The 27,229-nt window shown below is 28.9% G+C and overlaps 1 protein-coding gene across 2 annotated transcripts in view; it reads left to right on the top strand.

Annotated features, from left to right (window-relative positions):
- Positions 1-25,895, top strand: part of LOC107439606 (uncharacterized) — a 39,300-nt gene extending 13,405 nt beyond the window's left edge. Inside the window, exons 1-4 of one of the 2 annotated variants that reach the window (XM_016052262.4) lie at positions 3,860-4,158; positions 6,521-6,870; positions 19,538-19,750; positions 24,380-25,895. In XM_016052262.4, coding sequence (XP_015907748.1) covers positions 6,545-6,870; positions 19,538-19,750; positions 24,380-24,542 — 702 coding nt within the window. In that variant the 5' untranslated portion in view covers positions 3,860-4,158; positions 6,521-6,544 and the 3' untranslated portion in view covers positions 24,543-25,895. Of the gene's footprint in view, positions 1-3,859; positions 4,159-6,520; positions 6,871-19,537; positions 19,751-24,379 lie in introns of those variants that run through there. The other variant, XM_071178859.1, reaches the window with a different exon arrangement.
- Positions 25,896-27,229: the final 1,334 nt, after the last annotated feature.

The following is a 27,229-nucleotide window of genomic DNA, read 5'->3' as shown; positions in this document are numbered from 1 at the left end:
TTTTACTTTACACCTTTCAATGTTACTTAGAACGTTCATGCACTCGGTTTTTCAATTAAATAAGCAGCGCTGGGTGTGCACGTAAATTTAAAAAAGTGAAATATATCTGACACAGATTTTAATGTGTTAATTTACATTCTTTCAACGTAATTTTAAACTAGGTTAGAGCTTTATGAAATGCATTTTCATGAAACTGAAAGCCTTGTATGGCGAAGAAGAGTTTATAGATATTTTTTAAAACCTTGATTAGAATATTAATTTGCACTATCTTAGAAATCTTAGTGTATTCCTCTGCGAAAGTTTTGCATCATTTCTCTTGTTTCCTCCATATTTTAAAAGAAACACAACAAATTGAAAAAGGAAAGACAAAAGTTCCATCGATATTCATTATTTTTTTACAACACGCCAGCACACATATTAGAGAGTACAAGTATAAGTGCTATATGAAATTAAGTTGAGTATAAGTACAAGCATAAGTCTTATATGAAATTATTATATGTACAGTGGGTGAAACAAAAAGCGGACCATCCGGAATAACTATTGATCGGTTCTTCACATTCTTGGACACAATCTTAATGGTTCGAAGGGGTGACCTCAAATATGCTAATTGATTAGTGCAGACGATATTTTAAGTTGCAAGATCTGACACAAAAAAGTACCTTCTCTGAATGACCACACCTTTTTTCTCGACGGATTCGGATTTTTGACTTCCAAATTATAGAGAGTAATTGCAAANTGTTATGCTGTTATTGGAAACAAATGATGTTAATTTTACTTTTTGTGTACTGCGCCATAACTCCTGAACCCTTATAAGCGAATTGGACAATTTTTGCATAGAATTTAATCATCAAAAAATAATTCCCCGCAAAAAATAACTTTTAGCAAATAATTATAACTTTATTTAATAATTGTCGAAAAGAATGTAATTTTACATCAAAGTTTAGCCCCATTCCGCCCCCGCCAGGGCGCATCCAGAGAATACTGTAGACTCTCAGTACGCACACGTGACCTCTCAGCAAAAGAAAAAGAGGATTCAAAAAGGTAGGCTTGGTGGCGATCCATGGCAACATGTCGGAAAAATGGGCAAGGGAGGCAGAAGCAACTTCAGGGAAAACCCTATTTGATGAAGGTTGGGTGGCGGTACTACTTGGTGCTGTCTCTCCTATTGTGGTATCTGTCCTTTTCTACTTGACGAAGGTTTATAAGCCTATTTTGAGCACACAAGCCTGACAATTTATGTAATTGCAATAACCAATGTAGGTTGGGCGCCGAGCGCGCAGAGCAGCGACCTCCTCACCAAGATCCAAAGATTCCCTGCCCCCAACCAGAAGGCCTCAACGAATTTAGTGAAATCTTAAAATTAAGAAAAGTAGTTACTCAGAAAATAGAATTAAAAAACAACTTTTTGACGCTTTTTTTGCGCTCTGTATGTTTAGCGTAATTTATGCCTTCAAAATATGAGGTTTCTTCAAAATACCGTACTGTAAAATGATTCAATGCAAAATATAGCTTCTTTGTAAGTGGTATTTGTTAATTATCATTGGTCCCAATACATCAACAACCTTATATGTATAAGCAATTGTGTTGTACTATATTATATGATTTTATATTTTCGGAAATAGAAAACTTGGCTTAAAATATTAAGTTATTTTCAAGAACCTTCTACCTCTGTGCAAAATCAGATTTATAAATTTTTATGCTTAGTTGATATTAGATTTGTTTTTTATCAGTTGAAATGCAGGTCAAAGAAATTACCTACCTATTTCAGACGCGGGGCTTAAAAAGGTCCAACATTAGGCGAACGAAAAGAATTATTCAAGTTTATGAAATGTAGGAACGTGAGGGGCTCTAGACAGCATTTTACTCCAAGGGTTGAAAAGTCTAGAATGCTTGTCGTTCCTATTACCACCTGAAACAACTTCACTTCTTTCAATTATTATAATTATAATATTTATTTTTCCAGTTTAATGGTTTGTAATGTCATTGAATTTGTTAAGGAGTGTTGTTCTCTAATGTTAAAAAACAATACTTTTTAAATATTCTTTTGAGAAACATGCTAAATGGAGTTTCTAAGTGTTTAACTACTTAAGGAAGGTCTTTGTTGAATAGTTTGTTGGTTAAAAATTATTTTTTTCAATCAAGAAAAACTTAAAGTTTAAAATTAGAGAAACAATAATACAATAAAAAAACGCCATTATGAGTAATTATTTCTGAAATTTTTTTTGGGTCTTATTTCTAGTTTAAAAGTTCTATCTTTGAAGAAAAGAAGGAATATCGAGATATTATTTCGGCAGAAGACTGCTGTATAACATTATATTGCTTTACTACTTGTGATGTGATGAAATGATAACAGATTTTGTATCATAAGGATAAAAACTCTGCTTTGATTTCTTTAAGAAATGTGTTATAATAAGGTTTTAGAAACTGTTTAACATACAACTATATCATTGAAATAATTGGTTATACTCAAAATTTTATATGTAGTACTAAATAACATAAACTTTACATTGAATGTTATAAGACAACGCAAAAAATTAACATTTCTAGAGTCATTTTTTCAAAAATTCAGATTAATTTCTCTGCTTTAAACTATGTATTTGGAATAAAACTAAACCTATCCGAATATTCTTTGGATAGCATATATATGCATCCTTTAGATTGTATACTATTAGATTGTTTTACAATTTGTGACGTGGCAAAATGATTTAAGGTTTTGTATCCTAATGTTGTTGTGTCGTATGCCATTAAGGCAAGGGGAGCGATTGTTCTTGTTTTCCAGTGGCGCAACCTATGGTCAAGATATCCTAATGATAATGTAAATAAAAGCTTTTAATTAGTGTTTTTTCTCGTAAAAATGTGCAAAGAAGAGTTTTTTAATTTTTTAGTAGTTTATAGATTATAGTTTGCAGGGAATGAGTGTAGAATAATTTTTTTTTTTAATCGAAAAGACTTCATTTTACTCAACAAAACTTGAAATTGGAAATTGGCCCGATAATACATAAGAACAATGATTTCTAAAGAGGGTTTTATTACACAGTTTTGCTTTTCTTCCAGCTTTAAAGCAATTTTTTAGAATAAAATAAGACACAGAAAGATTTTTTTAATTAATAAATTTCTTCCTAAGATCTGATTGCTGTACGACTTGCAATATGATGAAGATTTTGCACCCTAATTTAAAAGGTGTGAGGTTAGATTTTTTTAATAGCCTAAATTGTGTAGCTGTAGAAAAAATTTTTACTTCAAAAACATTTTACTAAAAGAAGAACAATAACAACTTAACATGGAAAATTAGAAACAAATATAAAAAAAACCCTATTTCTAGAATCGTTTTTTTTAAAAAAATTATTTCTTTTTTCTAATAGTTTTAAAGAATAATTTTTAAACTAAGCAATATACAATGCTCTTCACAGTTGCGAAAATTGACTTTTTTGGAAATCAATCAAATTTGTATTATTATTTGTTATTCAGGCATTATTTTAATTTATACAAGATTCTTTTTTACGAAACATATATATTCCTGAATTTCTGAAGGATTTGTCTAATCTAGGAAAAAAAACTGAAACATGTATAAATTTTTAAAATTTAATGGCTGAGATTGATGATCTTTAAATTCCCCAGAATTTTCTTCCATTTTAACACTAAGTGACAAATTGCTTTGCGGTTGGTGTAAAAACACTATCGATCATTTTCCATCTTTCGAAAGAGCCACAAAATACCTCATAAAAATTAACCACTTTTTGAACTCTAAATAAAATTACAGAACACTTTGCAATGATCTGAAGTCAAACAGAAAATGCTACACGAAGAGGGTCAAAATACCTGGGGTCACGATTAGACTGGTTTTAAACGAGTGATTTCTTTCTCGGTCTTCTTTTTTGGTAAAAAAACATTAAGAAATCGCCAAGGTGTCGCCAAAAAAACCTCACCTTCTCTGAGATCCCTGTCCTGCTTCAGGTGAGGGGGAAAAAATCTTGATGTAGGGAATGAGTGTGTGACCCGGCAAAAGAGTGCATTCCTTTATGTAAGGAACATGTGATTGTATTTATGCTCTGAAGATTGGGATATTTTATTCCTGTGTGATTATAAAATCGTTTGCAGTTGATTTTTGTTATTTGGTTTAAAATAATTCTTTTGTGTGTTTACAAGATTTGTTTTCGGGTAAGTAAAATGGTTTCTTTTTTTCATGTAAGTAATTATTGTTAAAATATAATTTAGAAAGATGTTTTTCAAAGACGAAGGATTTATTTTTTAGGGATTGGAAAATTCTGTTAATGCAGGTAAATGGAAAAGAATAAAAAATATTTACAAAAATGACAATAAAAATATTTATTTTCGTTAAATATTTAATCTTGTTTAACACTTTTACTACTAGTACCTATTAATTCGATATACAATAAAAAAAATCGTAAATAATGAACTTTTCCTTCAAAATGTTTTTTTTCATTTATTAAAATTAGGAATGGATTAAAATAGAATTCTAAGTAATTTTTCAAGGTATAAAAACCATTTTAGATATACCCCTAATTTTTTTTTGTAATAAAGCATTAATAACAAACTTGATAAATTTCTTTTTTTTAATTGTTGTTTTTATTTATTATTTAACATATTATTAACTCGTCATGTATGCCATTGTTTTTATAATTGATTATGTTTTATTTTTATAACTTTGATTTATAACTTATACAACGTAATACAATACAACGTAATTTTTCTAATAGTTAGTACACATGTAAAATAAAGGACTTCATTTTTTACTCAATGAAAAGTAAAATGTTTAATTTATTGGAATTGTATTTAAAAATGCATTTTTTTACTTTTTGAAAATAAAATTCTCAAAATCCTATACATTTAAAAATTTGAAAATATGGATTTAAGAAAATGCGCTGTTACTATCAACTGATTTCCGATAACTTTTAATAGTTTAAAATTTCAAATAGAAATTTCTTGGGCTTTCTATATTAGTTAGTGAGGGGAAAAATTACTGGATTGGTTCTTGACTCAAAGTATAGTTATTTGGTGTTTAAATATACTTTCATTTTTTTATTTTTTAAAAAAAATTTAAAAAAAGGTCAGAAAATTTGTCCCTACAATTGCGGTAACTTTGACAACCGTATGTATTTTATTATAAGTCAACTTCCCAGAAATATTTCTTTTGTCGGGAATATAATAATCAAAAATAGACTTAAAAACAGTAATAATATAATCTATTATTATTAATCAATTTTATAAATTATTAGGGGGCTAAGCTACCTGTTTGCTGCTGTTCATCAACCTTCATGACTGCTTCTTGATAATCGTTGTTTCTTGGTATATTTCTACGAAAGTTGAAATTATTCACTTAAAATTATACGTGTACTAAAAATAATTCTGTTTTCTTACGTTTCCTCCCCCCCCCTTCCCACGTCCAAATTTTGTCTTTATGATTCTAGTAAGATCTATTAGTGAACATGAGTAATTTTTCTAAATAATAATTTTTTTAAAATAGCTTTAAAAAATAAAAGTATATTGTTATAACAAATTTGGGAATCTTTAACAAATATATACATAACAATTTTGATTCATAATCAAAATTCATTATGGAACAATATTTATCAAATCACCTATTTGCTTTTTTAATGAAATTTTTAAAAAAAAAAATTAACTGTAACAGCAAAATTTTACTGCTGCATTCAAACTGTTATAGAAAATTATGAAACTGTTATGGAACTGTTATAGAAACTGTTAAATTTAGAAAATAAATAAATAACACATTGTGAGATTTAAGTCAGCTATATATGAAGGGTTTGAGCAATATAGGTGCCTTTTAAATCAACGAATGCTATGTATAGTTTCTAGAGAAGTATTTTATAAAATTCAGAAGTTTCCTAAGTAGAAAAATATCATTATATAAATGGAAACTATGATGTTTTTCTGTGAATATGTTTAAAAATGTGGAGTATCATTCTTTTTCTACAAGCGCTTCATATGAAAAAAAAAATTGTTAACAACATGCTGCTCAGAGATTTGTATTTCCTCACAAAGGATAGATAATTTTTTTTGTGACATTCATTTCTCATCATGGTGAATTTCCCTTGCATGCAATGTGTCTTGCGCACAATGTGCTGTTAAAAATACTGGCACTGAAATTGCCGGTACTTTTACAACACACTTAATTTTACCGTACTTTTTACTGTAAAATCCATTTTTACCGGTACGCGTTATGGAACATAAAATCCGATAGACTGCAATTTTTACAGTAATAATCACCGTAAAATCACTGGATAATTCTAATTAATTAAATATTACTGTAAAAATTACGGTTGAATATTTTACGATTGAAAGAAATTTTAGGTAAAATGGACTTTACGGATCCAAAATGTATCTTTTCAACTTTCAACAAGTGTGTTTAACTTTATACCGTAATTTGATCCGGAAATTTTTGCAATGTATGCATGATTTATTGCGTGCATACATATTTCCTTCAATGACAGCGAGAGGGACAAATAAAACAAAAACACTAATTTTTTAAATTTTTTTTTAGGTATCTATAAATTAGAAAACAGTAATGAAGCATAATTTCCAGAAGTTTCTGGTAATTTCTGTGCTTGCTCTGGTGCTTGTACACGAGAATGGTGACGCCGCATCTGTTGTTGAGGTGGACTCCGATGTCCGGTCATCCATTGAAGAGTTCTTGAAGACCAAGAGCAAGTTAAGGATGGACGACGACAAACCCCTCAAGGTGAATGCTAACAGCATTCCCGTTACAGAAACAAAGAAGAAGAAACACCACAAACTGGAACTGGCCGAAGAAGCTCTTAGATTAATTTACCACGAACTTTACGAGATGGTTAATTTCACAGAACATTCGAATATCTCTGAAATACTAAGCAGGTAAAATAATTTTGATACAGAAGTGTCCAGGACTAATTTTACAAAGCCTGAAAATGTAATGCTTTTTTCATATTTATTTAAAAAGTTTCAAAGTAAAACCTACTTGATGCAATGCCCTTCTGCACTCGACTGAAAAAATTTCTGAAATAACTTTAAATGCCCTTTTTCGAAATTCTCTTCAAATCTGACAACGGAGTTTTCTTGATGTCTTCGCCATCCTTAACCAACTTAACCCTTAAGACCTGTAGCAAATTCTTCAGTTTCGGGAGTAAAGAAATGCATGCCGGGACGTGATAATCCAGTGGTTAGAGAATTGGACTACGGTTCGGAAGGACCGGGGTTCGTTTTTAGACTCCGCTAAGTATGCATGCGATGTATATGCTTGTTAAATCCGTGAAATCGAAAGTCCTGCGGTCGGTCGTTAAGCAATACCACGGGTACAGGGATCTTTAGAAAATTTTCTTACCTTTCAGAAATATGTATAAATTGAGGAAGTGGCCTCACGAATGAGTGGTGCTGCCATCTATCCGTGAGTTTCTGAACAAAGACGTGCTTTCAACCTTACAGGGCTATCTTGTCAAACGAAAGGAGCATCTTTGTGACTTAATTCGCAAGAGACCAAACTCTGGCGAGCTTGGATTATCCAAGTGTCATTAGGAAAGGTCTGCAAGAGATTTGTTTAAAAAGAATGGGGGAAACAAAAGAATAATCCTGAGAAACGGAAACGGAAAAATACACTTGATGCTATACAAACCTCATTTGCTTCAAAAACTTATGATGGCGATAAAAGTCGACACGTTACCGACATTTACCACCTTTATAAGTTTTTGAAGCATATGAAATTTTAATATTATGGTGAATTTTTTATTTTCTCGACTTCCGAAGCCCAAAAATTTAATAAAGAAATGTTGTTTGAGGATATAGTTGACGTTTAAAAAGTCCCAACATCAGAATTGAAGAGCTTTCGAAAGAAGACTTTAAATGTTGTTTTAAAAATTTAAACAGCCGAGAACAGAAATGCATTGTAACAGAGAGAGATTATTTGGAAAAATTTTGAATTAGCGTGTAATTAACGTAATATTTTCAGGAGTTGTTAACTTAGTTCAGGAAATAGACAGGCTAAACTTGTATATTATAAGTAATTAGCTCTGTTAAGTAAGTGTCGATAATTTCCTCCAGATTTTTATTATTTGTCACCAATTTGCAACCACCACAACTCGTTTATAGTTCTTTCTGTTGTTTCAGGAGAAAAAATCATGACAAATTCAAACAAAATGCTTTTCCTCCTCAGTTAGTGGTGTTAAACTATAAAAATAATAAATTGATGAATGACTTCATCTAATTGATGACAGAAATTATGAATTTAACAAGAGTTATTGGATAAGCAGTTTGTTAATTCTCGTTTAATTTTACACAACAAACTCTGCTACCAGGCGTGTGTTTTACTCATATAATTTGTAAATGGTATAAGAAATGTCATACTGGCTTAACTTCAGCGAAACAATTCGTTTAGGTACAGATTTAATATTTCTAATTTTAATTTTAGGTTGCTCGTTTATTTCACTCAATGAGTGGTATTTATTAGGATAGATTATGAGATAAAATTCATTGCACACTCAACTGAGGATCTGATTTTTAATAATGTCGATTGATTTTTGTCTTATAAAATAATTATTCTCTAGTTTTTACAAAAGATTTTCTTCCGAAAAAGTTGTTTAATGTATTCGAAATGGAACACAAGCTTCATATCTGATTTTTACGTATGTGATTCATTTTTTAAAATTGATAAACTAATTTATGGTGCTCGTACTCTGAGTACGATACTAATCCTCCAAAAAAATTTTCTAAATGCATTTAAATATAGCGACCATAAAAATATTAATCAATTTTTTTGAAATAGGAACATTGCAAATTATATTTTTGCTTTTATACCATTTAAAATCCTTTCTGAAATCTTTTGCGATATTTATTTAATGTATTCATTGCTAGTAAACTAATTCATATGCCTATTGATGCTCGTATTTCGATTATGATACTAAACCTCCAAAACTATTTTCTGAATGCATTTAAGCATAACGATGCTAAAACTAAATTATCTGATATAGAAAGATAGTAAATTCAATTTTTGTTCTTATACAATTTAAAATCTTTTGTGGTATTTATTTAACGTATTCATTAGAAATACACTAATCCATATGTATATTGCTGCTCGTACTCTGAGTATGATACTAAACCTCCAAAATTATTTTCTAAATGCATTTAAACATAACGATGCTAAAATTAAATTTTCTGAAATAGAAAGATATCCATTTTTGTTCTTATACAACTTAAAATCTTTTGCGGTATTTATTTAATGAATACATTGGAAATAAACTAATTTATATGCATATTGCTGCGCTTACTCTGAGTAGGATACTAATCTACTAAAATTTTCTAAATTCATTTATATATAGCGATGCTAAAAACTTTAAATAATGTTTTCGAAATAGGAAGATAGTAAACTCAGTTTTTGCTCTTATGCCATACAATTTAAAATCTTTTGTGGTATTTATTCAATGTACTCATTGCAAGTAAGCTAATTTATGCGTAAATTGCTCCTTGTTCTGTGAGTATGTTTCTAAAACTCTAAAACAATTTTCTAAATACATTTAAACATTAGCGATGCTAAAAACTATAATCAGTTTTCTGAAATAAAAAAAATCAGCAAATTTAAGTTTTACTTTTATACAATTTAAGATCTCTACAGAAATACTTTATGGTATTAATTTACTGTAATCATTGCGTGTAAAAACACATTCAAGATTTACATGCAATCATCGAAATAGAACGAAGTATAGCATGCTTTACCACCGAATTAATAGAGCTTTCAAGAAATAGAATAAACTGATATAAAATAAACAAACAATGCGATCAATTGGCATGCAAAGAGAAAAGCTAAAAACAGTCTGATGCATTCGAAATATAAAGATAAATGAATTTCAGGGTCACAATGCCTGTTTTATATTACTCTTAAAACGAGCAAAATAGAAAAAAATATTTATATGTTCAATTAAAAAAAATATAACGTTCTTTTTTAAAGTGTAGGTAGTTCCTTATAAATTTATTGACTATTAGAAATTTCGAAGCTCACTATTACGAATTTCTCAATAAAGATGGTTAAATATAAATCTATTTAATTGCTTTTTGATCATATTTAACAAAAATGGTTGAATAGCCATAAAAAACAACTATTATTCAATTTGTTTCGTGTGCGAGAAAATGGTTGTTGATTGCTTTTTCCTAATATGGCTAGACAACCAGAATTCTATCCGAGCCAACTACAAGAAATTTTGTTCCAGGCATCTGGGTACATACTGTAGCTGAGAAGGCTAAATAGTCAATCACATGACCGGTTAAACAGGGGTTCAAATCTCAGCGTTAATTCTAAAATATTTCTTTCATTTCTTCAATGCATGAAGAGTTTCCAGTGTTCTGCACTCTTCAATCAGTACCTGGACTATTAAAATACGGTCCCTAAACTATTTTCTAGAATATGAAACCATCATTCACGCATAAATGGCGCAGTACCCACACAGCTCCAATGTCCGTTTAAGTTTCATTTTTAAGGTTTAGACACTGTGCTAGTTGAAAATGATTACAAAACTATATAGTTCTGTATTCACGGTTTCCTAACCAGTTGTAAACGGTTTCAAAACCATAAAGGTAAAAAAAATGTCATTTTGTCGTATTTTCAGAATAATAATTCTATAAGCGTGCAATGAATTATAATTCCATGTAAATATGTTGGACTTTTAATATGGTGCTAAATTGAGCCATATTATAAATATTAAATTTGATTATACGATACTGTAACTCAACTAGAGGAAAGACACATCTCATTTTGGCACCTTATCAATGCAGAAAATTTGTACTGAGTTATGGTTTAACACTGAACCATTTTTTCGAGAGCGTATGTTTTTGCAATGTTTGATTAATTTATGAATAATTACTTGAACAAGTCGTTATGAATAACTGATAAAAAAATAAAAAAAACAAACAAACATAGAAATCAAATGACCTGTGATGTGATGAGCTTTATTGAGTAAATTTAGCTTAAATTTATTTCTTTGTTCACATCATTTACTACATCCTTAAACATAAAACAAGATGACAAAAGTCAATCTCTAAATGGTAAAAGAAATTCTGGTAAAATTACAATACTGTATGGTAATGACATTTCTGACCAAAACAAGCAATAATTTTGGTTAATTACACCAAAATATACTGTATTTAAACCATTTATTTAGTAATTTTTCCGGTCCCAAAATTCCGGTTTTCAGAATTGTATTTCTTATCACCACGCATTAGTAAAAAATACTAAACTGAAAAGCAAATTCAATAAAATAAATGATTTTTATACCATTCTTTAAGGTGTCATGATAAAATTAAAAAATTTTACTACATTTTTCCATCGTACATTATAAAACCATATCGTACATTATGAAATTTTTATCGTACATTATTTTATCGTACATTATAGAACCATATTTAATTATTAAGTTAAAGTTAATTTTACCAAAATCATAACCAAAGTGCTACGGCAAGATTTACCGTTAATTTTTATGTTCTCATAGATCAACAAACATGGTAAATTTTACCATATCCGGGAGGTTTTGACCATATCTTTTTTCCTCAGTGTAGTTCTATGTCTTACTTTAATTCTATCAAAATGATATCTTATCTAACTTAGTTGTTGATGCCAATTCCAGCAATCAAAAAAGACAGTTGACTCTTCTTGTCTCAGATGAGATGATTTAATTGGGAGAACGTTGATGTATTTAATTTGTTGAAAAAAAATACATTCAGATAACTCATTAGCAATGCTCGAATGACAACCAATTGAGTCACACACAATCAGTTGACAACATTACACTTTGTGTCAAAGTGGTTTAATACATTATTAAACTTTAATAACATTTTTAGACAGCATTTAATTTATGTTTTACTCTGAGTTATCTAATGCACAATTAATCTGGTTTTCTTGGTGACAGCCTTTATAGCAATGATGGGAAAAAAAGAAAAGAAATTTTTTTTTAAAAATGCAAACGCGTGTAGAATGAAAAACTGTGTTCAGAGAACTGATTAACAATGCTTGAATGACAACCGATTGAATCACATTTTCTTTTGTAATTCTTTTTTATTTCTATTGCCGCATGAACGATCATAGTGTTTCAAATAAGCTATTTTAGAGAACTTTTTTTCGAAAGTTATTTCTAGTTTTCCTGGCTTTCGGAAAATTTTTATTAGATTCGGTTCAGTGAGAGTTCAAACTAAACAAAAATATGCTGATTTCATAAGAATTACACTATAAATTACCATAAGGGGATCATTCTATCCACTGCCACTATGGCTCAAAAATGGATAGCGTCTGAAAACGCTCCAGTTAGTTTTTGATATGTATTATTTTTTAGGCAAATGCGAGGGATGACTCTGTTTCATTTCATAAAATTTTGAAAGCTGTAAAAACACTTCTCATAAAATTACAGTAAAAAGGACCAGCACTCAGAGTGCTAGTACTTTTTACCGTACAACCCCCTTTTACTGCGAAATTTCATGGAACAAAAAAAAATCTGTAAATTTTACATTAATATTTACTGTATCACTCTAATTAAATAAATATTATCGTGAAAATTACTGTATAAAGTTTACGGTGAAAATTTTTACGGTGAAAAATACTGGCACTTGTTATCGTAATTTTATCAGGAATTTTTACAGTGTATAAACAAACATAGTCCAAGATAATAAAAATTTGGGTTTCCATATTCGATATGTTTTAATACTATCTTGGTACTATCTATATTAGGATACCTTTTCTATATTTTTCAGCTTTGTTATTATATTTCATTTTTTTGGAAGACATCAGAGTGCTTTCGACTTTTTTAAATTTGCCACATTCATAATGAATTAAATCAAGATTATATTTTACAAATAATACAGTTGAAAATTTTACAAATTTTTTATTGTATTAGGGTTTTAGGATTTTGCATTAGATTTAATGAGAGAATAATACAACGGTTTTATGAGAGAATAATAGAATCATACCTCGCCATAATGTTATTTTGAATAGAATTACATTTTTGAACAGAACAATTCCAATTATTAATAACTATAACCTGCTCAGAAATAAGGTTATAGAAAATAAGATTTCTGAACCTTAAATAAGGATAAGTTCATAGGGTATCAGAAACTGGGCTTGGAATTTTTCAAAATACCGATAATATGGTTTAATGGTAAGCCGATTTTATGTGAGAATAATCGAATCATACCTCGCCATAATGTTATTTTGAATAGAATTACATTTTTGAACAGAACAATTCCAATTATTAATAGCAATAACCTGTTCGAATAGTGTAAATTCTTTTAATTATATAGTCATTCCAATAAAACAGTAACTTTTCATGGGCTAACAATAAAGAAAAATGAGTATTAGCCATTTTTACTTGTAAATTGTGTAAATCATTAGCAAGTTTATAGAATTTCTTCTTTGACCTTTTATGGAATAATTAGTCTATTTTTGCGCAGCTGAAAACTTGAAAAGTAAAGTCATTATCACACCTGAGATTTTATTAGCTGTTGCCAAATGAATCGAATTGCTTCTTCCTTCAGAAACACAATGGTCCATTAAATTTCAAGTAATTAAATGGTACATTAAATTTTAGATAGGATGTCACTTGATTGAATCATGTTTTAATATTCGTCAGCACCTACTCAAATAATCGAAATAGAATTTTTCAAAGCGATTTATGTTTTAGAAAAATAGATTTTAGTTTTAGTGTTTATCATAATTAAGCATAATTTTTATCTTAATTAATAAAAAAAAATTGTCATAATATTCACAATCTTTAATCATGATTTTAATAATAGTTAATCATAATTTACATAACATGCAATAATTACCCTGGGGAGCAAATTCTTTGTTGTATTTATGCAAATACTCGATATTGCCTGAATCAGGTGTGTGGACTCCAAATATGAGATTAGTTTTGCTTCTAAAGATACAGATTTTTTTAACGAGATTTTCAGTTTATTTTTATCGAAATTTGCAAGTTTAAAAACGTTATATATTATAGTTGTCGCATAAATGTTACGACAAACTTCTAAGAGATCTAGGACGCATTGTAGGATTAAAACGGCCTAGAAACTCAATGCCCGAAAACGTCGACGTACTCGGCTAGGAGTGCTTTCCTATTATGACCTATTCAGAAGCACATGAAAAACATTTCAGAATTGGAAAATGTCCTTAATGATTTATGACGACATTTGCGGGCATGGATTAGTATGAAAAATGTAATCGTGATGATGTGCTCTAACTCCTTTAGAAGTTTGTCGCAACATTTATGCAACCCCTCTGTTATATATAACCTGTTTAAACTCATGCATTTCAATAAAAAATAGACTAAAAATGTCATTCTTAAAAATCTGTAGCTTGGAGTAAAAAACAGATTGCAGATTTTAAATCAGCTATACGAAAGTATCTAAGATCTCCTTAAAAAAATCTCACGCAACAAAAACAGCAACAACAACAAAAATGTTTTTTTTAATGATCATGACTTTTATCATAATTATTCATGATTCTAATCGTTTCTAATTATAATTTTTATTATAATAAATCCTTTTTTTAATCATTATCAGTTATCAAACTCTTAATAATTATCAATCAACGTAATCGACGTAAAGTGTTACTTGGTAAAACCATTAGTAAATGATGCAAACAGTTTGTTGTAGCCTTGGTATTGTTTAAAGCGTAGCTTTGCCTAAGTATAGTTTACATAGAGCAAAATATATTTTGTTTATCTACATTTTCTTTTTAATAAAGCGAACTTGTGAACTTATAGAAATCAGTAACTGTTGGTAGATAAAATGGTAGTTCCAAAATTTCTTATAGATGTTAAAAGGATTTATAGATATTTAAAGGTTTCGGATTATTTTAATAACTTTATTTAACGGAAATTTCAAATTAGTTAAAATACTAATCTGAAAATATTTCCGATGTTTTCATATTCAATATAACTTCTTATATGTCCCCTGATTGCTCTTTTTTAAGAATTTTTTATCTTTAATTGCTGAGTTCTAAATTTTTAATATAATTTTGTCATAATTAGCGTAACTGACAAAGAATAGTACTTAAAAAGATCCTCGCTAAACGTGATGAGTTTTCCAGCATAAAATGTTTATTTGTGAAAGAAGATTTATTTATTGTGCTTTGGTCTTGAGAATATATAATCTATAAAGTCCTGATTAATTAATTTTTTAAAAAACACATCAGTGAATTATATTTTTATTTTATAACTGTCGTTGAACAGCCGACGCAATTTTGGGTACATGACTACCAATGTTCAATTCCGTAGAATTGTAATTGTGAACCAAATCCTAAAAGATAAGGGAACTTCAGAAGAAATTTGCCTTTATGGAGGACTTTTTGATGAGACTAACCCTCATTTGCATTACATGTACAGGAAAACCACGATAACCTTTCACGGTTAGCTTGACAGCAAGGGGACTCTACCCATGATCCGCCTACCACTGAGGATATTTTACGTCAGAATTGTGGGCGTTGTGAACCGGACGCGAAATTCTCATCTACCAGCCATGTCGGGGATTCGAACTCGGTTCACCTGATTGGAAGGCGAACGCTCTATGCTCATGATCCATCATGACTCACATCACTGAATTGTTATTTTAATTTTATAACCGTTGTTGAACAGCTGATCCAACTTTATGGGTTTACGACTACTAATGTTCAACTCCGTAGCCTTGTAATTTTGAACCCAATCCAGAAGACAAGGGAACTCCTGGATCGAGTATTGGGAGAAATTTTGCCTTCGTGGAGGACTTTTTGACGGAGCTAATCCGCATTTGTGTTACATGGAGAAGAAGACCACGAGAACCTCCTATGATTAGCCTGACGGCAAGGGGACTCTAATCCATGATCCGTATACCACTGAGGATATTTCACATCAGCACTGTGGTCGGTGCAAGCCGGATGCGGAATTCGTATCGACTGGGATTCGAACCCGGTTCGCTTTATTGGAAGGCGAACGCTCTATCCCTTGAGCCATCGCGGCTCACATCACTGAATTTATACAAAATTGGTGATGCATTATTTCCTGTCATTGAATATACAGTGCTCGAAATTTGATTTTGGTATTAATAAAGCAAATATGATGACCATAAAAGTAATTTTACGTGACTTGAAAGAAACAAACAAACTAGCTAAGTGTTTAATAAAGAAAAATAAAAGAATGGAAAATAGCTTTATAACCGATGCTTAATAACTTATTATATATTTTTTTCTTAGGAATACATTTTTTTTGTAATTATTTGCATTACAAAATTAAAAATGTTTAGCAAGTGACATTAGTACACTGAGAAAAAAAAAGTAGGATCAAAGTTGCCAAAATATAAAATCCAACGTGTTTCTGGTTTTATAGGAACACCAAAAAGCACGCTAATTTTTACCAAAGCGCTTTGGTAATGATTTTGGTAGAATTAACAATAAAATAGGTATTTATAATACGTGGTGAAATTTTGTTATATTCCTCTATGAGCTGTAATTCTGAAATATAGATGTTCTAATTGAAACAATAATACACAGGTACATATACTATGGCATATAATTCTGACATTATGGTATTTAGTTGATAAACTTTGGCTTGCAATTCTGTAACATTAGTATTTAGTTTCGTAAACTATGGTTTGTAATTCTGAAATATTAATGTTCGTTCATATACTTTGGCTTGTAATTATGTATTATTAGTATTTGGTTACATTAACTTTCGCTTGTAATCCTGAAATATTAATATTTAGTTTGATAAACTATGGTTTTTAACTCTGAAATCTAAATGCTTGTGTTGAAATATCAATATTTAATCATTTAATTACATAAACCGTGGTAGTAATTTTGAAATTTTTTTATTATTTCAGAATACTTAACTCATAGCTGATTTATATATACATAAAAAATTGGATCTAATGAAATAAAACAATGCAAAACGATAAGTTTGTTAGGTTATTTAAATAAGGAAGAATGTTTTAGGCATTCAATCGAGACGAATTTTAATTTTTTACCTCAAATAATTTGATTATCGATATTTGAAAACAATAAATATTCTCCATAAACAATAACAAGCGTATCCATGTATAATTTGTTTTCATATTTCATTTTATGTATTTAAATTTAAAAAGAAACTTTGATAAATTGGCATGTATTTAAATGTAATAGATAGAATCTTTGATTCATTTGAGGCGTGATGTTTTGTATCCGGGTCACTGTACTTTGACATTGTGACGTCCTGACAGTGGAGACGGAACAGGAAAATCCTCCTCCACTTTGAATTAAGGATTTTTCATCTTCACGTGTATTTAAATCTAATAAGTAAGTCTTCGGAATTTCGGAATGAAAGTTGAAAATTTTTGTTGTTCACTTTTTATGAGTTAGAACATGTTCTGGGTATTGGAAATGCGTGATAAAGTATCGTTTTTTTTTGTTGTTGTTAAAAGTTAGAAAAGTTACACTAGCGTGCAAAAAAGTTCTTGGCCAACGCGTGAAGAGCATTTTAACGTTTCTTTCTTTTTGTTTCTGTCTTTGTAGAGATGATTTTCGTTTTATTTAGTCAATTGATTTCAGAATTTTTAATTTTCTTGCAATTTAAAGGAAAATGTAATCTTCTTTGGATTAAATTTAAATCTTTGCACCCAGTACAGTTGAATATTTCTTTTTTCATACATTTTGAGTCTTGTCGGAACTAATTCTTCAAAAATAAATGTCAATTATAAATTAAAGTTAAAATCACGATTTCCGTAATTAATTATGCAAAACTTATACTTATCTGCTAAAATTGTATTTTTCAATTGTATTTTCATCCAATTCTTAGATGTAAGAAAATCGCTTCACGAAAAACAAATACCCGGCTAATATGAAAATTAAAGTGACATAAAAGTGAAAATTAAGCACCTGATTTAAAGTGACTTTCAAGGCGCTAACTTTGCTTTCTGATTGATAAGTATATTAAGAATGTTTAGGAATAAAATTATACATTATTTATTACATTTTCAATCAACCATCTATAATATTGAAGAGTTTAACCAAAAACTTTTGCACGCTATTGTATATTGATTGTAAGCTGGTTCGTATATTCGATAAATAAGTTAGTAAAAAAACCCGAAAAGGTATTCAGAAATTATAGGGATTTTGTGGATATATTTGGTTGATTTCAAAGTGTTTGATTTAGTTTATAAATCTAATTTTAAGCTGAACTAACTTATTTCATTCGGTTAACCACAACTGGAAATTTTAAACCGGATTTGAAGTTTGCAGTTATATATGTAGTTGTCCGAATTTATAAAAATACAAATTTTTTTAAAAAATAAATCTTAAATTTTTTTTTGCTCTTAAAAATTAGAAAAGTTTTATTGGTTGCATGTTGGTTCTTATATTCGATAAGTAAGTTAGTAAAAAGAAACGAAAAAGTATTTAGAATTTAATAGGATTTCGTGGATAATATATTTTGTTGATTTTAAACTGAATTAGTTGAATTTATGATCTAATTTTTCTCTGAACTAATTTATTTTATTTAGTTAACTACATCCCTTACTTTAAATTTTTAACTGAATTAGTTCAGCTTAAAGTTTGCAATTATACATGTAGGTAAGCAAATTTAAAAAATGACAAGTACCAAAGAAATTTTTAATAAAGTCTTAGAACAAGTTAATTTTTTCTGGAAAATATTTATGTAAGTACAATGTAAAGTAACTATAAAAGTACAATGGAAGTTAAAAGGTTATTTATTTAAATAAGAAACGTTAAATTTATCTTTATATATGAGTTTAAGATAATACTATAAATTAGCTACAATAAAAATATTTAACTGTCACTATAAGTTCTAGAATTGAAAAATTGCTTAGGTGAAAAACTTAAATGTGCACTGAGAAAAAAAGTATGGTCGAAACTACTAGAATATAATAAAATTTACCGTGTTTCTGGCTCTATCGGAACATCAAAAGGTTCGGCAATTTTGAGCGAAGTGCTTCCATAATGATTATGGTAAAACTAACAATAAAATATTGTCTTATAATATTTGATAAATGTGGTAAAATTTAGAAATTTTATCATGATACTTTGCAGCATGGCGGTATAACCATTTATTCGATGAATTTTACTTTTCGTTTTGTATTTTTTACAAACTGTGTAGTAATAAGAATTAAAATTTTGAAAATTGGAATTTTCGGTTAACCGTTACCATATGAACTTACTAAATAAATGTTATAAATACTGTATATTTTAGTTTCATTCACCAGAACTGTGCTTTTTTTTTTAAAATCAAAAATGCCATTACCAAATAATACGATAATTTAATCAGAATATTTTTCTCTCCATGTATAAAGGGGTAACTAATTACTCAACTATATGAAAGATGGATAGTTTTAATCAACCTCTAAAAATTACGACATTACTGAATAGGGTTCTGTAACATAAATAAGTTACATTAAAAAAACATCAATTTATCGTGCCTGTTTGTCTTTTTAAACAGTAACTTATTAGAATCTAAATTGTAATGTTTAAGGTGTACCAATGCCTTTTTATGACGTTCATACAGACCTTGACACGAATCTTCTTTTTCCCCTTTAGGTCCAGAGGTCTAAGTGCACGACAGAGCTTCTTTAGTAATGGTCTCAATAGTGTCTCTGAATACATGATGTCCTTGGTGGAAAACAAGTTGGAGGATTGGCCAAGTCTGCCTAGATTAGAAGCACAGGAATGCATGAAAAGAAGCGTTTGTGAAGCTCATAATCAGCCTAAGAAATATGGCCTTATAGGTCTTGTTTTACAGTTGCTTTTCCCGTAAGTGTTAAAAGACACACAAAACTATTCTTCTACGAAATTGTGAAACTAGAAATCGATAATTTTTTCCCTTGTTTTTAACTTTAATTTTGTTTAAGAAATTATAATTTTTTTGACAGGGAAAAAGTAGCTATTGTTTTTATAAATTCACGACGATAGATGTAAATTTTTTTTATGAAACCACAAAGTTATGGAGAATAATTAATAATGAATTTATTGATAATAGCCAATTAATTAATTTATCTGTTCAAAAAGTAAGGAGTTTGGAAAAAATAAGCAAAACCAAAAGGATTTGAGTTAAACGAGTGCGTTAGATAGTTTTAATCTGAATTGGTAGTTTTGATTACAGAGAGAAGTGACTTAAATCACGAGATTCATATTAGAAATTCAATTAATTCAAGTGATTTAAGTTTTTTAATTAATTTAAAACGTAATTATAATTGAGCGAAAGGTATTATGAAAGAGACTAAAAGTAAGGAAATCCCAATACTAAAAACATTTGGAAATTTTAACTTTAATTGAATGATTTTAAAATAAATAATTCACTCTTGCCAACATAATGATTTAATATAATTTATTTAAAGCATTCCAAATAAAAATTCAGATTAGTGCCTGTATCAACTATACCAGTACCTATCTGGCTTAACAAATAACTTTTGTAACTCGAATAATTCATTCAAATTTTGATTTAAAACTAATTACATACTCTTGAAAGAGGATAAAACCTTTAGATTTAAAAGACTTGTAAAGTAAAATACTGTTTAAAAAAATTAACTTGAAAAAAAATTAATTAATTAATTAATTGTGAGAGGATAAGAACATTTCTAAAGAAATAGAACATTTTTAAATTAATAGAATTAAAAATACAATACCTGCAAATAATGCTCCATAGACAATAATTTCTTACATTATCTTTTATTATTCATGTTGTACTTATGTTAACTTTTTTATATTAAATTTTCAATTTTCATGTAAATATCAGGTTGCTATTCTGTTTCTGAATATTTTCAAATTTTTTTAAAAACTATTTATTTAGAATATAGTCGAATATAATTTTATATTTATATCTCGAAAAAAAATCTTTTTTTAAATTTTATTTCACTATTGCTTATAATTTCAAATTTTTTAGAAATTATATGTTTTCTAATTTTAATATTTTAATGACTGTTCAAAATTCAGGAGTATTGAAAGGTGTAGGTTTTTTCCAGGTATAACTCAGATTATTCATGGAAAGCTATAACTGTAGAATTTTATTAAGTATACAATCAATGAATAATGTATTCATCTCGTAACAAATTTCACCTTCGAAACGTTGTAATTTTAATTCAAACATGTAGATTTATTTTACCGGTGAAATTGAATTATTCAACAGATTGGTATTGTAGAAATATTAATAAACAAAATTTATTTCAAACAGAAGTTACGTTTACCCGGAGAGAAAAATTCTGGTTAAATTACCGTACTGCATGGTAATGACACTTATGGAAAAAATATACAATTCTTGTTAATAAAGCTAAAATATACGGTATTTAAACCATTCATTTGGTAATTTATCTGCTCATATGGTAAGGATTAAATAGGAATTCTGGTTTTTAAAATTATAGTTCTTATTATTACACATTTAGAAAAAAATGGAAAACAAAAAACTGAATTCAACCGAGTAAATGGCTTTCATAATTGCTCTAAGGTATCATCATAGAATAACCAAATTTTATCAAGTATTATAAAATCATATTTTACTGTTAATTTTACCAAATCAATACCAAAGTGTTTTCGTAAAAATTACAGAGCTTTTCAGTGTTCCCATAGAGCTAGAAACATGGTAAATTTTACCATAATCTGGTAATTTTGACCATACTCTTTTCATAGTGCGTATTTAAGCTTTCCAACTAAGCAATTTATCAATTCTAGAACTTATAGCAACGGTAATATTTTTATTTTACTTAAATTTAATCGAATAAACGGTTTTAATGTCTTGCTCTAAACTATCATGATAAAATTAAAAAATTCCATCACACTTACCAAATTTTAACAAGTATTTTGAAACCATAATTAGTAATGATAAACTATTTTAGTAATGATTTTGTTAATTTTACAAAAATCATTACTAAAGCGTATCGATAAAAAATTACCGAATTGTTTGGTGATCTCATTGAGCCAGAAACAAGGTAAATTTCGCCATATACTGGTAGTTTTGACCATAGTTTGTTTTCTCAGTGAGGATAGGTAGCATGAGTTGGTAGGTAGCAGGACCACTTGCCAACAGGGCCCAACTTAGCCAAATTGGGGCCCGGGGCAAAAACATTTTTGGGGGCCTCCTCTGCTTCACTACTTTAGTAATGAAGAACTGAATTTTATGGAGGTATTTAAATTTTTCACTTAATTATGCATAAGTAACAAGAAAATTGACTAGAACCTAAAATAACAATAAAGTCCCCTCCCCCTCTAATGGTCAGACGAAATAACGTTCTGTCCATTTTATTGATTTTCTGACAATTCTAAATATGTCCATCATGCCGAAAGCAGTTATCTGATTGTTAATTTTGTCATCTAGCTGCGAAAAATTCATATCCTTGCTGACTATAGGGTGAAATTCAGCTAAATTTTTGCAATTACGATGGTTCACTTAAGCCAATCAGAAGCCTGTATTTTTATAAACACATCGCATTTTGCAATATTTAAAAATTCAAGCTTTTGATTGGCCAAATTTGTCCATCGAAATTGCGAAAATTTAGCTGAATTTTGCACTAGAAAGCCATGGATTTACAAAGTATTGATTTTTTGTGCTCATACGATAGATTAATGAAGAGACTAGTATAAAATTGACGGATTTTACTGATATTTTGATCAAAAAAACAGTTCATTAAAGAAGGAAACCTAAAATAAACTTTCTATTCTATTTGAGGGCCCCCTTTGATGTGTTGCCCGGGGCTACTGCCCGTATGCCCCTGCCTCTGTCAGGCTCTGCTTGCCAACCACAAATTTGTTAATAATGGATATCAAATAAATTTTTGATATGCATATGTTGAGATTTTAGACCACCTGGGTCACTTCTCGAATAAGTTACATTAATCCTGGCAATTAGGAAAAGACAATAAATTTACATGCGAATATTAGTCATAAATACTTTAGGGAACTTATCGTTGTTCAGAAATAAGCTAGAATTCGGAAGAATGGCAGATTCAGGTTGCAACGTTCTAATAACCAAAGCCTGTATCGCTCTTGTCAGATGTCTTCCTCAAATATAAAATATTTACCACCCTTCAATCAAGAAATTTAGACGTGTTTCCTAATACAACACTCCCGTGCACTCCGATATATCTACAGATCAAACTTTAATCGGTTGTAATGTTGTACCGGAAGACACTCCCACCACTGCGGTACACTTCTGCCAATATCCTATTGGAGAACTTGTCCACCCCTTTGTAATGAAAACCAAGAGAAATGTAGAATAGAACGATGTGGGGTGCTCTGTAACGCTTACTTGAGTTCGAAAATAACCTCAAAAATTCTGACTTCTTCATCAGACACGCTAGATATATTGTTTCGAACTTTTTGTTCTTCTCGGAGGTTGGTGTACGAGAAAAAGTTTTGATTGATGGATGTATCGTCTCGGTTCGCCGTTTGCGTTCTTCGAGCTCACCTCCTCCTTTTGTGTGTGACACTGGGGTATGTAATTCGAGGGCCTCTTCCGGAAAAAATAAAAAAGACAATTCCGCAAACAATAGTTCAATTAATGACTTTGTAGGGGGTATTTGTGTTCCGAAAATAAGCTTCTTATAAGTGCCTTGAGTGCCATTGTTAATAGAAATTATGTAGATTACTGTTATATGAATTTATCGTTATACGCTTTATATTAATAAATCGAGATTTTTCTTATAAATCTGAAAAATGCATATAAATAGTACTTTGAAAAATGCGCATCAATGTTGTTTTTAAAATGTCTAAAATGTCTAAAGTAATCAAAATAAACTCAAAGTGGTGGCTAGTAAATTATTTCGGCAAATTTTTAAAAAACGTCCATATTCTCTTCCATTCTCCTATTCTTTGGAAAATGTGTATTATTATTTCTGTTAGGAAGTTTATATTAATATTTCGCTCGGAAAATATGCATTAATGTTTTTTTTAAGAAAATATTTATTTATTTAAAATATTTATTACTTTTTGAAAATATGTATTGCAATTTCTGTTAGGAAATTTATTTTAATGTTTCTTTTAGAAAATATGTGTTAATGTTTCTTTTGAAAATATTTAATAACATTTGTCTTAGAAAAAAACATATTAATGTTCAGAATGTATTTTCTTTGCGAAAATATGTCTTAATGTTTTCTTTAAAGTTATGTATTAGTGCTTTTGTTAGAAAATGTATAATAATGCTTCGTTTACTATATATTTTCTAGCTAAACGAATGCGTCAATTTTTCTTTTAAAACATGTATATTAATGTGCTACTCCGTGTTTCGAATTGTTATTAGCATTGCAGCACTCATTGGTTTATCTCATTAAACGTGTTGAAAAAATATAATAAATGCAAATTTAGAATTGAGTTAATTTACATTTTATTTTCTAAAAATATATGTTAATTTATTTATTTTTATAAAAACAAATGAATTTTTTTCATATTTTACAGACCCTATAAAAATGCAGAAGATCCAAGCAATGTTGTGTCTAAATATCAATTAGCAGCCCGATATGGTCGCCAAAGTAACGCCAACTGTGGAGTGCAGTATGATGGATGCATGCTAAACTTATTGGACATAATTCAAGCTTTTGTAAATGCTTTTATACGATGAAAAAAAGTTTTTGTTAAAAGAACTTCGCTCAAATGATCATTTCCCTTGACAGATTGTAGTAATTATTATAATTAACCCGCTAAAAGACGTTACATTTATTGTTGTTAACGTAATTGATTTTTAAACATTCTAAGTTTTAATGATATATTCATAAAAAGCACAAATTACTAAATTAGAAAAACATTTTGCAATGCAATATGAATTCGAGTGAAGCAAATGAGCTTCAAAATGTCTGAAAAATGTAAATTAAAGCTGTCGGTTTGAAAACATTATCTAATAAACAGGAAGAATTTTTCTTCTTTTTTCGAAGAAAATGTAAATATACATAATTATTCAGTATTATTACTAATCTTATAAATATTAAATCAACATCGTTTAAGGGGTTTAATAAGTAACATCTCTTTAAGCATTTTTTCCCTGAAGTAATTTGAAATTGCTTAAAGTTGAAATATTTTCGAAATTTACATATAAAATTGAAAATAATGAAAACTTATTTATCTCGACAAAATGCAAATTTTTTTTCTTTTTCTAAGTCTAAAAAATGTAAATATATTTCATGTATTTTATTATATTTCTTTAGTTATGTTTAACTTTTGATTTTTGCAAAACATTTTTTAGGATGTTTTGAGTCAATTTTTAAGTAAATATATGCTAGAGTAATATTTTGATAAAATCAGCAAATGTGTATAATTAATTAATTTCTCAATAGCATTTTGGCAACTAAAATTTAATAGCAATCTTTGTTTTTAAATATAGAGTATAAGCAATCAATTAAAAAAAACACAATATAATAATAATATAAATTTCCATAAATGAATACATACTAGTTTTTTCATATAAAATTTTCATTTCATAACTATTTATTATTTTTAAAGCGTACATTGTATTTATTTATTATTTTGGAAGCATATAACTGCTTTTATGATCATGATTAAGTAGTTTTCAATCATGTTTCAGTAAGGTATTCTGGGACTATGCTTTTAATATGGTATGTTTGTATTCTGAATGAATTGGGCGATTTATTTTGAATGAAAAATTCATTTTTTAAATTTTATATTTCCTCTTTAGGCTTTTAGAAGCATCGAACAAAAATTCTTTTACTTTGCTTGATGTAGCTAACGATATCTTAAATGTCTGTAAAGCTTTTTCTATAATGAATGTTTGCTATAAGGTTCTATATGCTATATATAGTCAGTCATTACAAAATACCGTCAATTCACTTACTCTTCGCCATTTTATATCTATTTGTGTTCTTTCATTTATTTATGTTCTGTGTTATTTATAAATTGTATTTGTTTTAAATACAAATGAATCCATTGTAATTGTATGAATAAACGTTTCCGTATTTTTTAAGTGGGTTTCGTTATTTATTCCTAAAATCCAAAAATCTGAAAATATACACTGTCATAAATTCCTCGTAAAAAATAATTAAATGACAATTTATCTAATTGCTATTTTGCCATATTCAAACCTAACAGTCAAATAACCATAAATACGATGGTAATCAAACTGTTAACTGTGACAAAAACCGCTTATTAACTACTTTCAACTAATATTGTTAAATAACTACAATTTTAACGCACCAATTAGTTTCACTGATTGAAGCCACTTAGTTCCTTGCAGCTGCATGCATATCATAGCTGAGAGGGCAAATCTGTCAGTCTTATGACCAATAAAGCGGGAGTTTAACTCCAGTGTTGATACCAAAACATTTCATTCGTTCTATTCAACGCACGAAGAGTTTCCAGTGTCCTGCACACCCCAATTTGTTACCCTGGACTATTAGGATGCGATACTCTCACTTATGCATAAATGGCAGCAACATAAAGCTACTAAACTATCTCCAATGTCCAGTTAAATGTCTTTTTTAAAGTTTTGAAACCATACTAGTTGTAAATGGTTAAGAAACTGTATAGTTTTGTATTCATGTTTTTTTTAAACATACTAGTTGTAAACGGTTTTAAAATCGTTAAGGTTGGCAATTGTTCTTTACCGTAAATTTCACGGTTAATTGGACGGGCAAACTGCTGCCGGTTATTCTACCATAATTTCAGAGTGAAAAAATTCTAACAGTGTATGACATCACGTTAATGATTACTATAGCTCAATCTATGACAACTATTTAATATTACTGTAACTGCATTTCATCAAAAATAAAAGCAAAATTCGAGGTCACAACATGCAAGAAGTATGCATGATTCTCCTTGAACACCTCCCTTAATTTAAATATTTAGGGTATCCAACTGTTTGAGAATCGCCGATTTCGACAAAAAAAACTTTATCAGCTTTCCAACTACATTTAAAGATTTGATCTCTGATATTTAGAAATGAAGTTGTAGTTGTTTTTTCGGATGTTGGCAGACGAAACCGAAACCGGAAGTAAACTCCAGAAAACGAAAAAATTTTTTTTGTTTTGTTATACTTAGAATGTTTAAACCTTTATTTATTTTAATAAATTATATTTTCAAGGCAAATAAAATTTAGTTTCAGAAATTATTTTCGAAATCAATTTTTATTGTCTGAAATTTCTTGAATTTTAAATACATTTTCCGAAGAACGTTGAATTTGAAAAAATTTCTTCATGCTAACATACATTACAAAAAAAGTTTATGACATATTATTTTGAAATTTTAAGATTTTGTGAAAGGTTAACCGTGTTTTGAATTAGAAGCTAAAGTCTAAGTGAG

Source organism: Parasteatoda tepidariorum, chromosome 3 (assembly GCF_043381705.1).
Source record: "Parasteatoda tepidariorum isolate YZ-2023 chromosome 3, CAS_Ptep_4.0, whole genome shotgun sequence".
NCBI lineage: Eukaryota > Metazoa > Arthropoda > Arachnida > Araneae > Theridiidae > Parasteatoda > Parasteatoda tepidariorum.
This window is presented reverse-complemented; position numbering and strand designations above follow the sequence as displayed.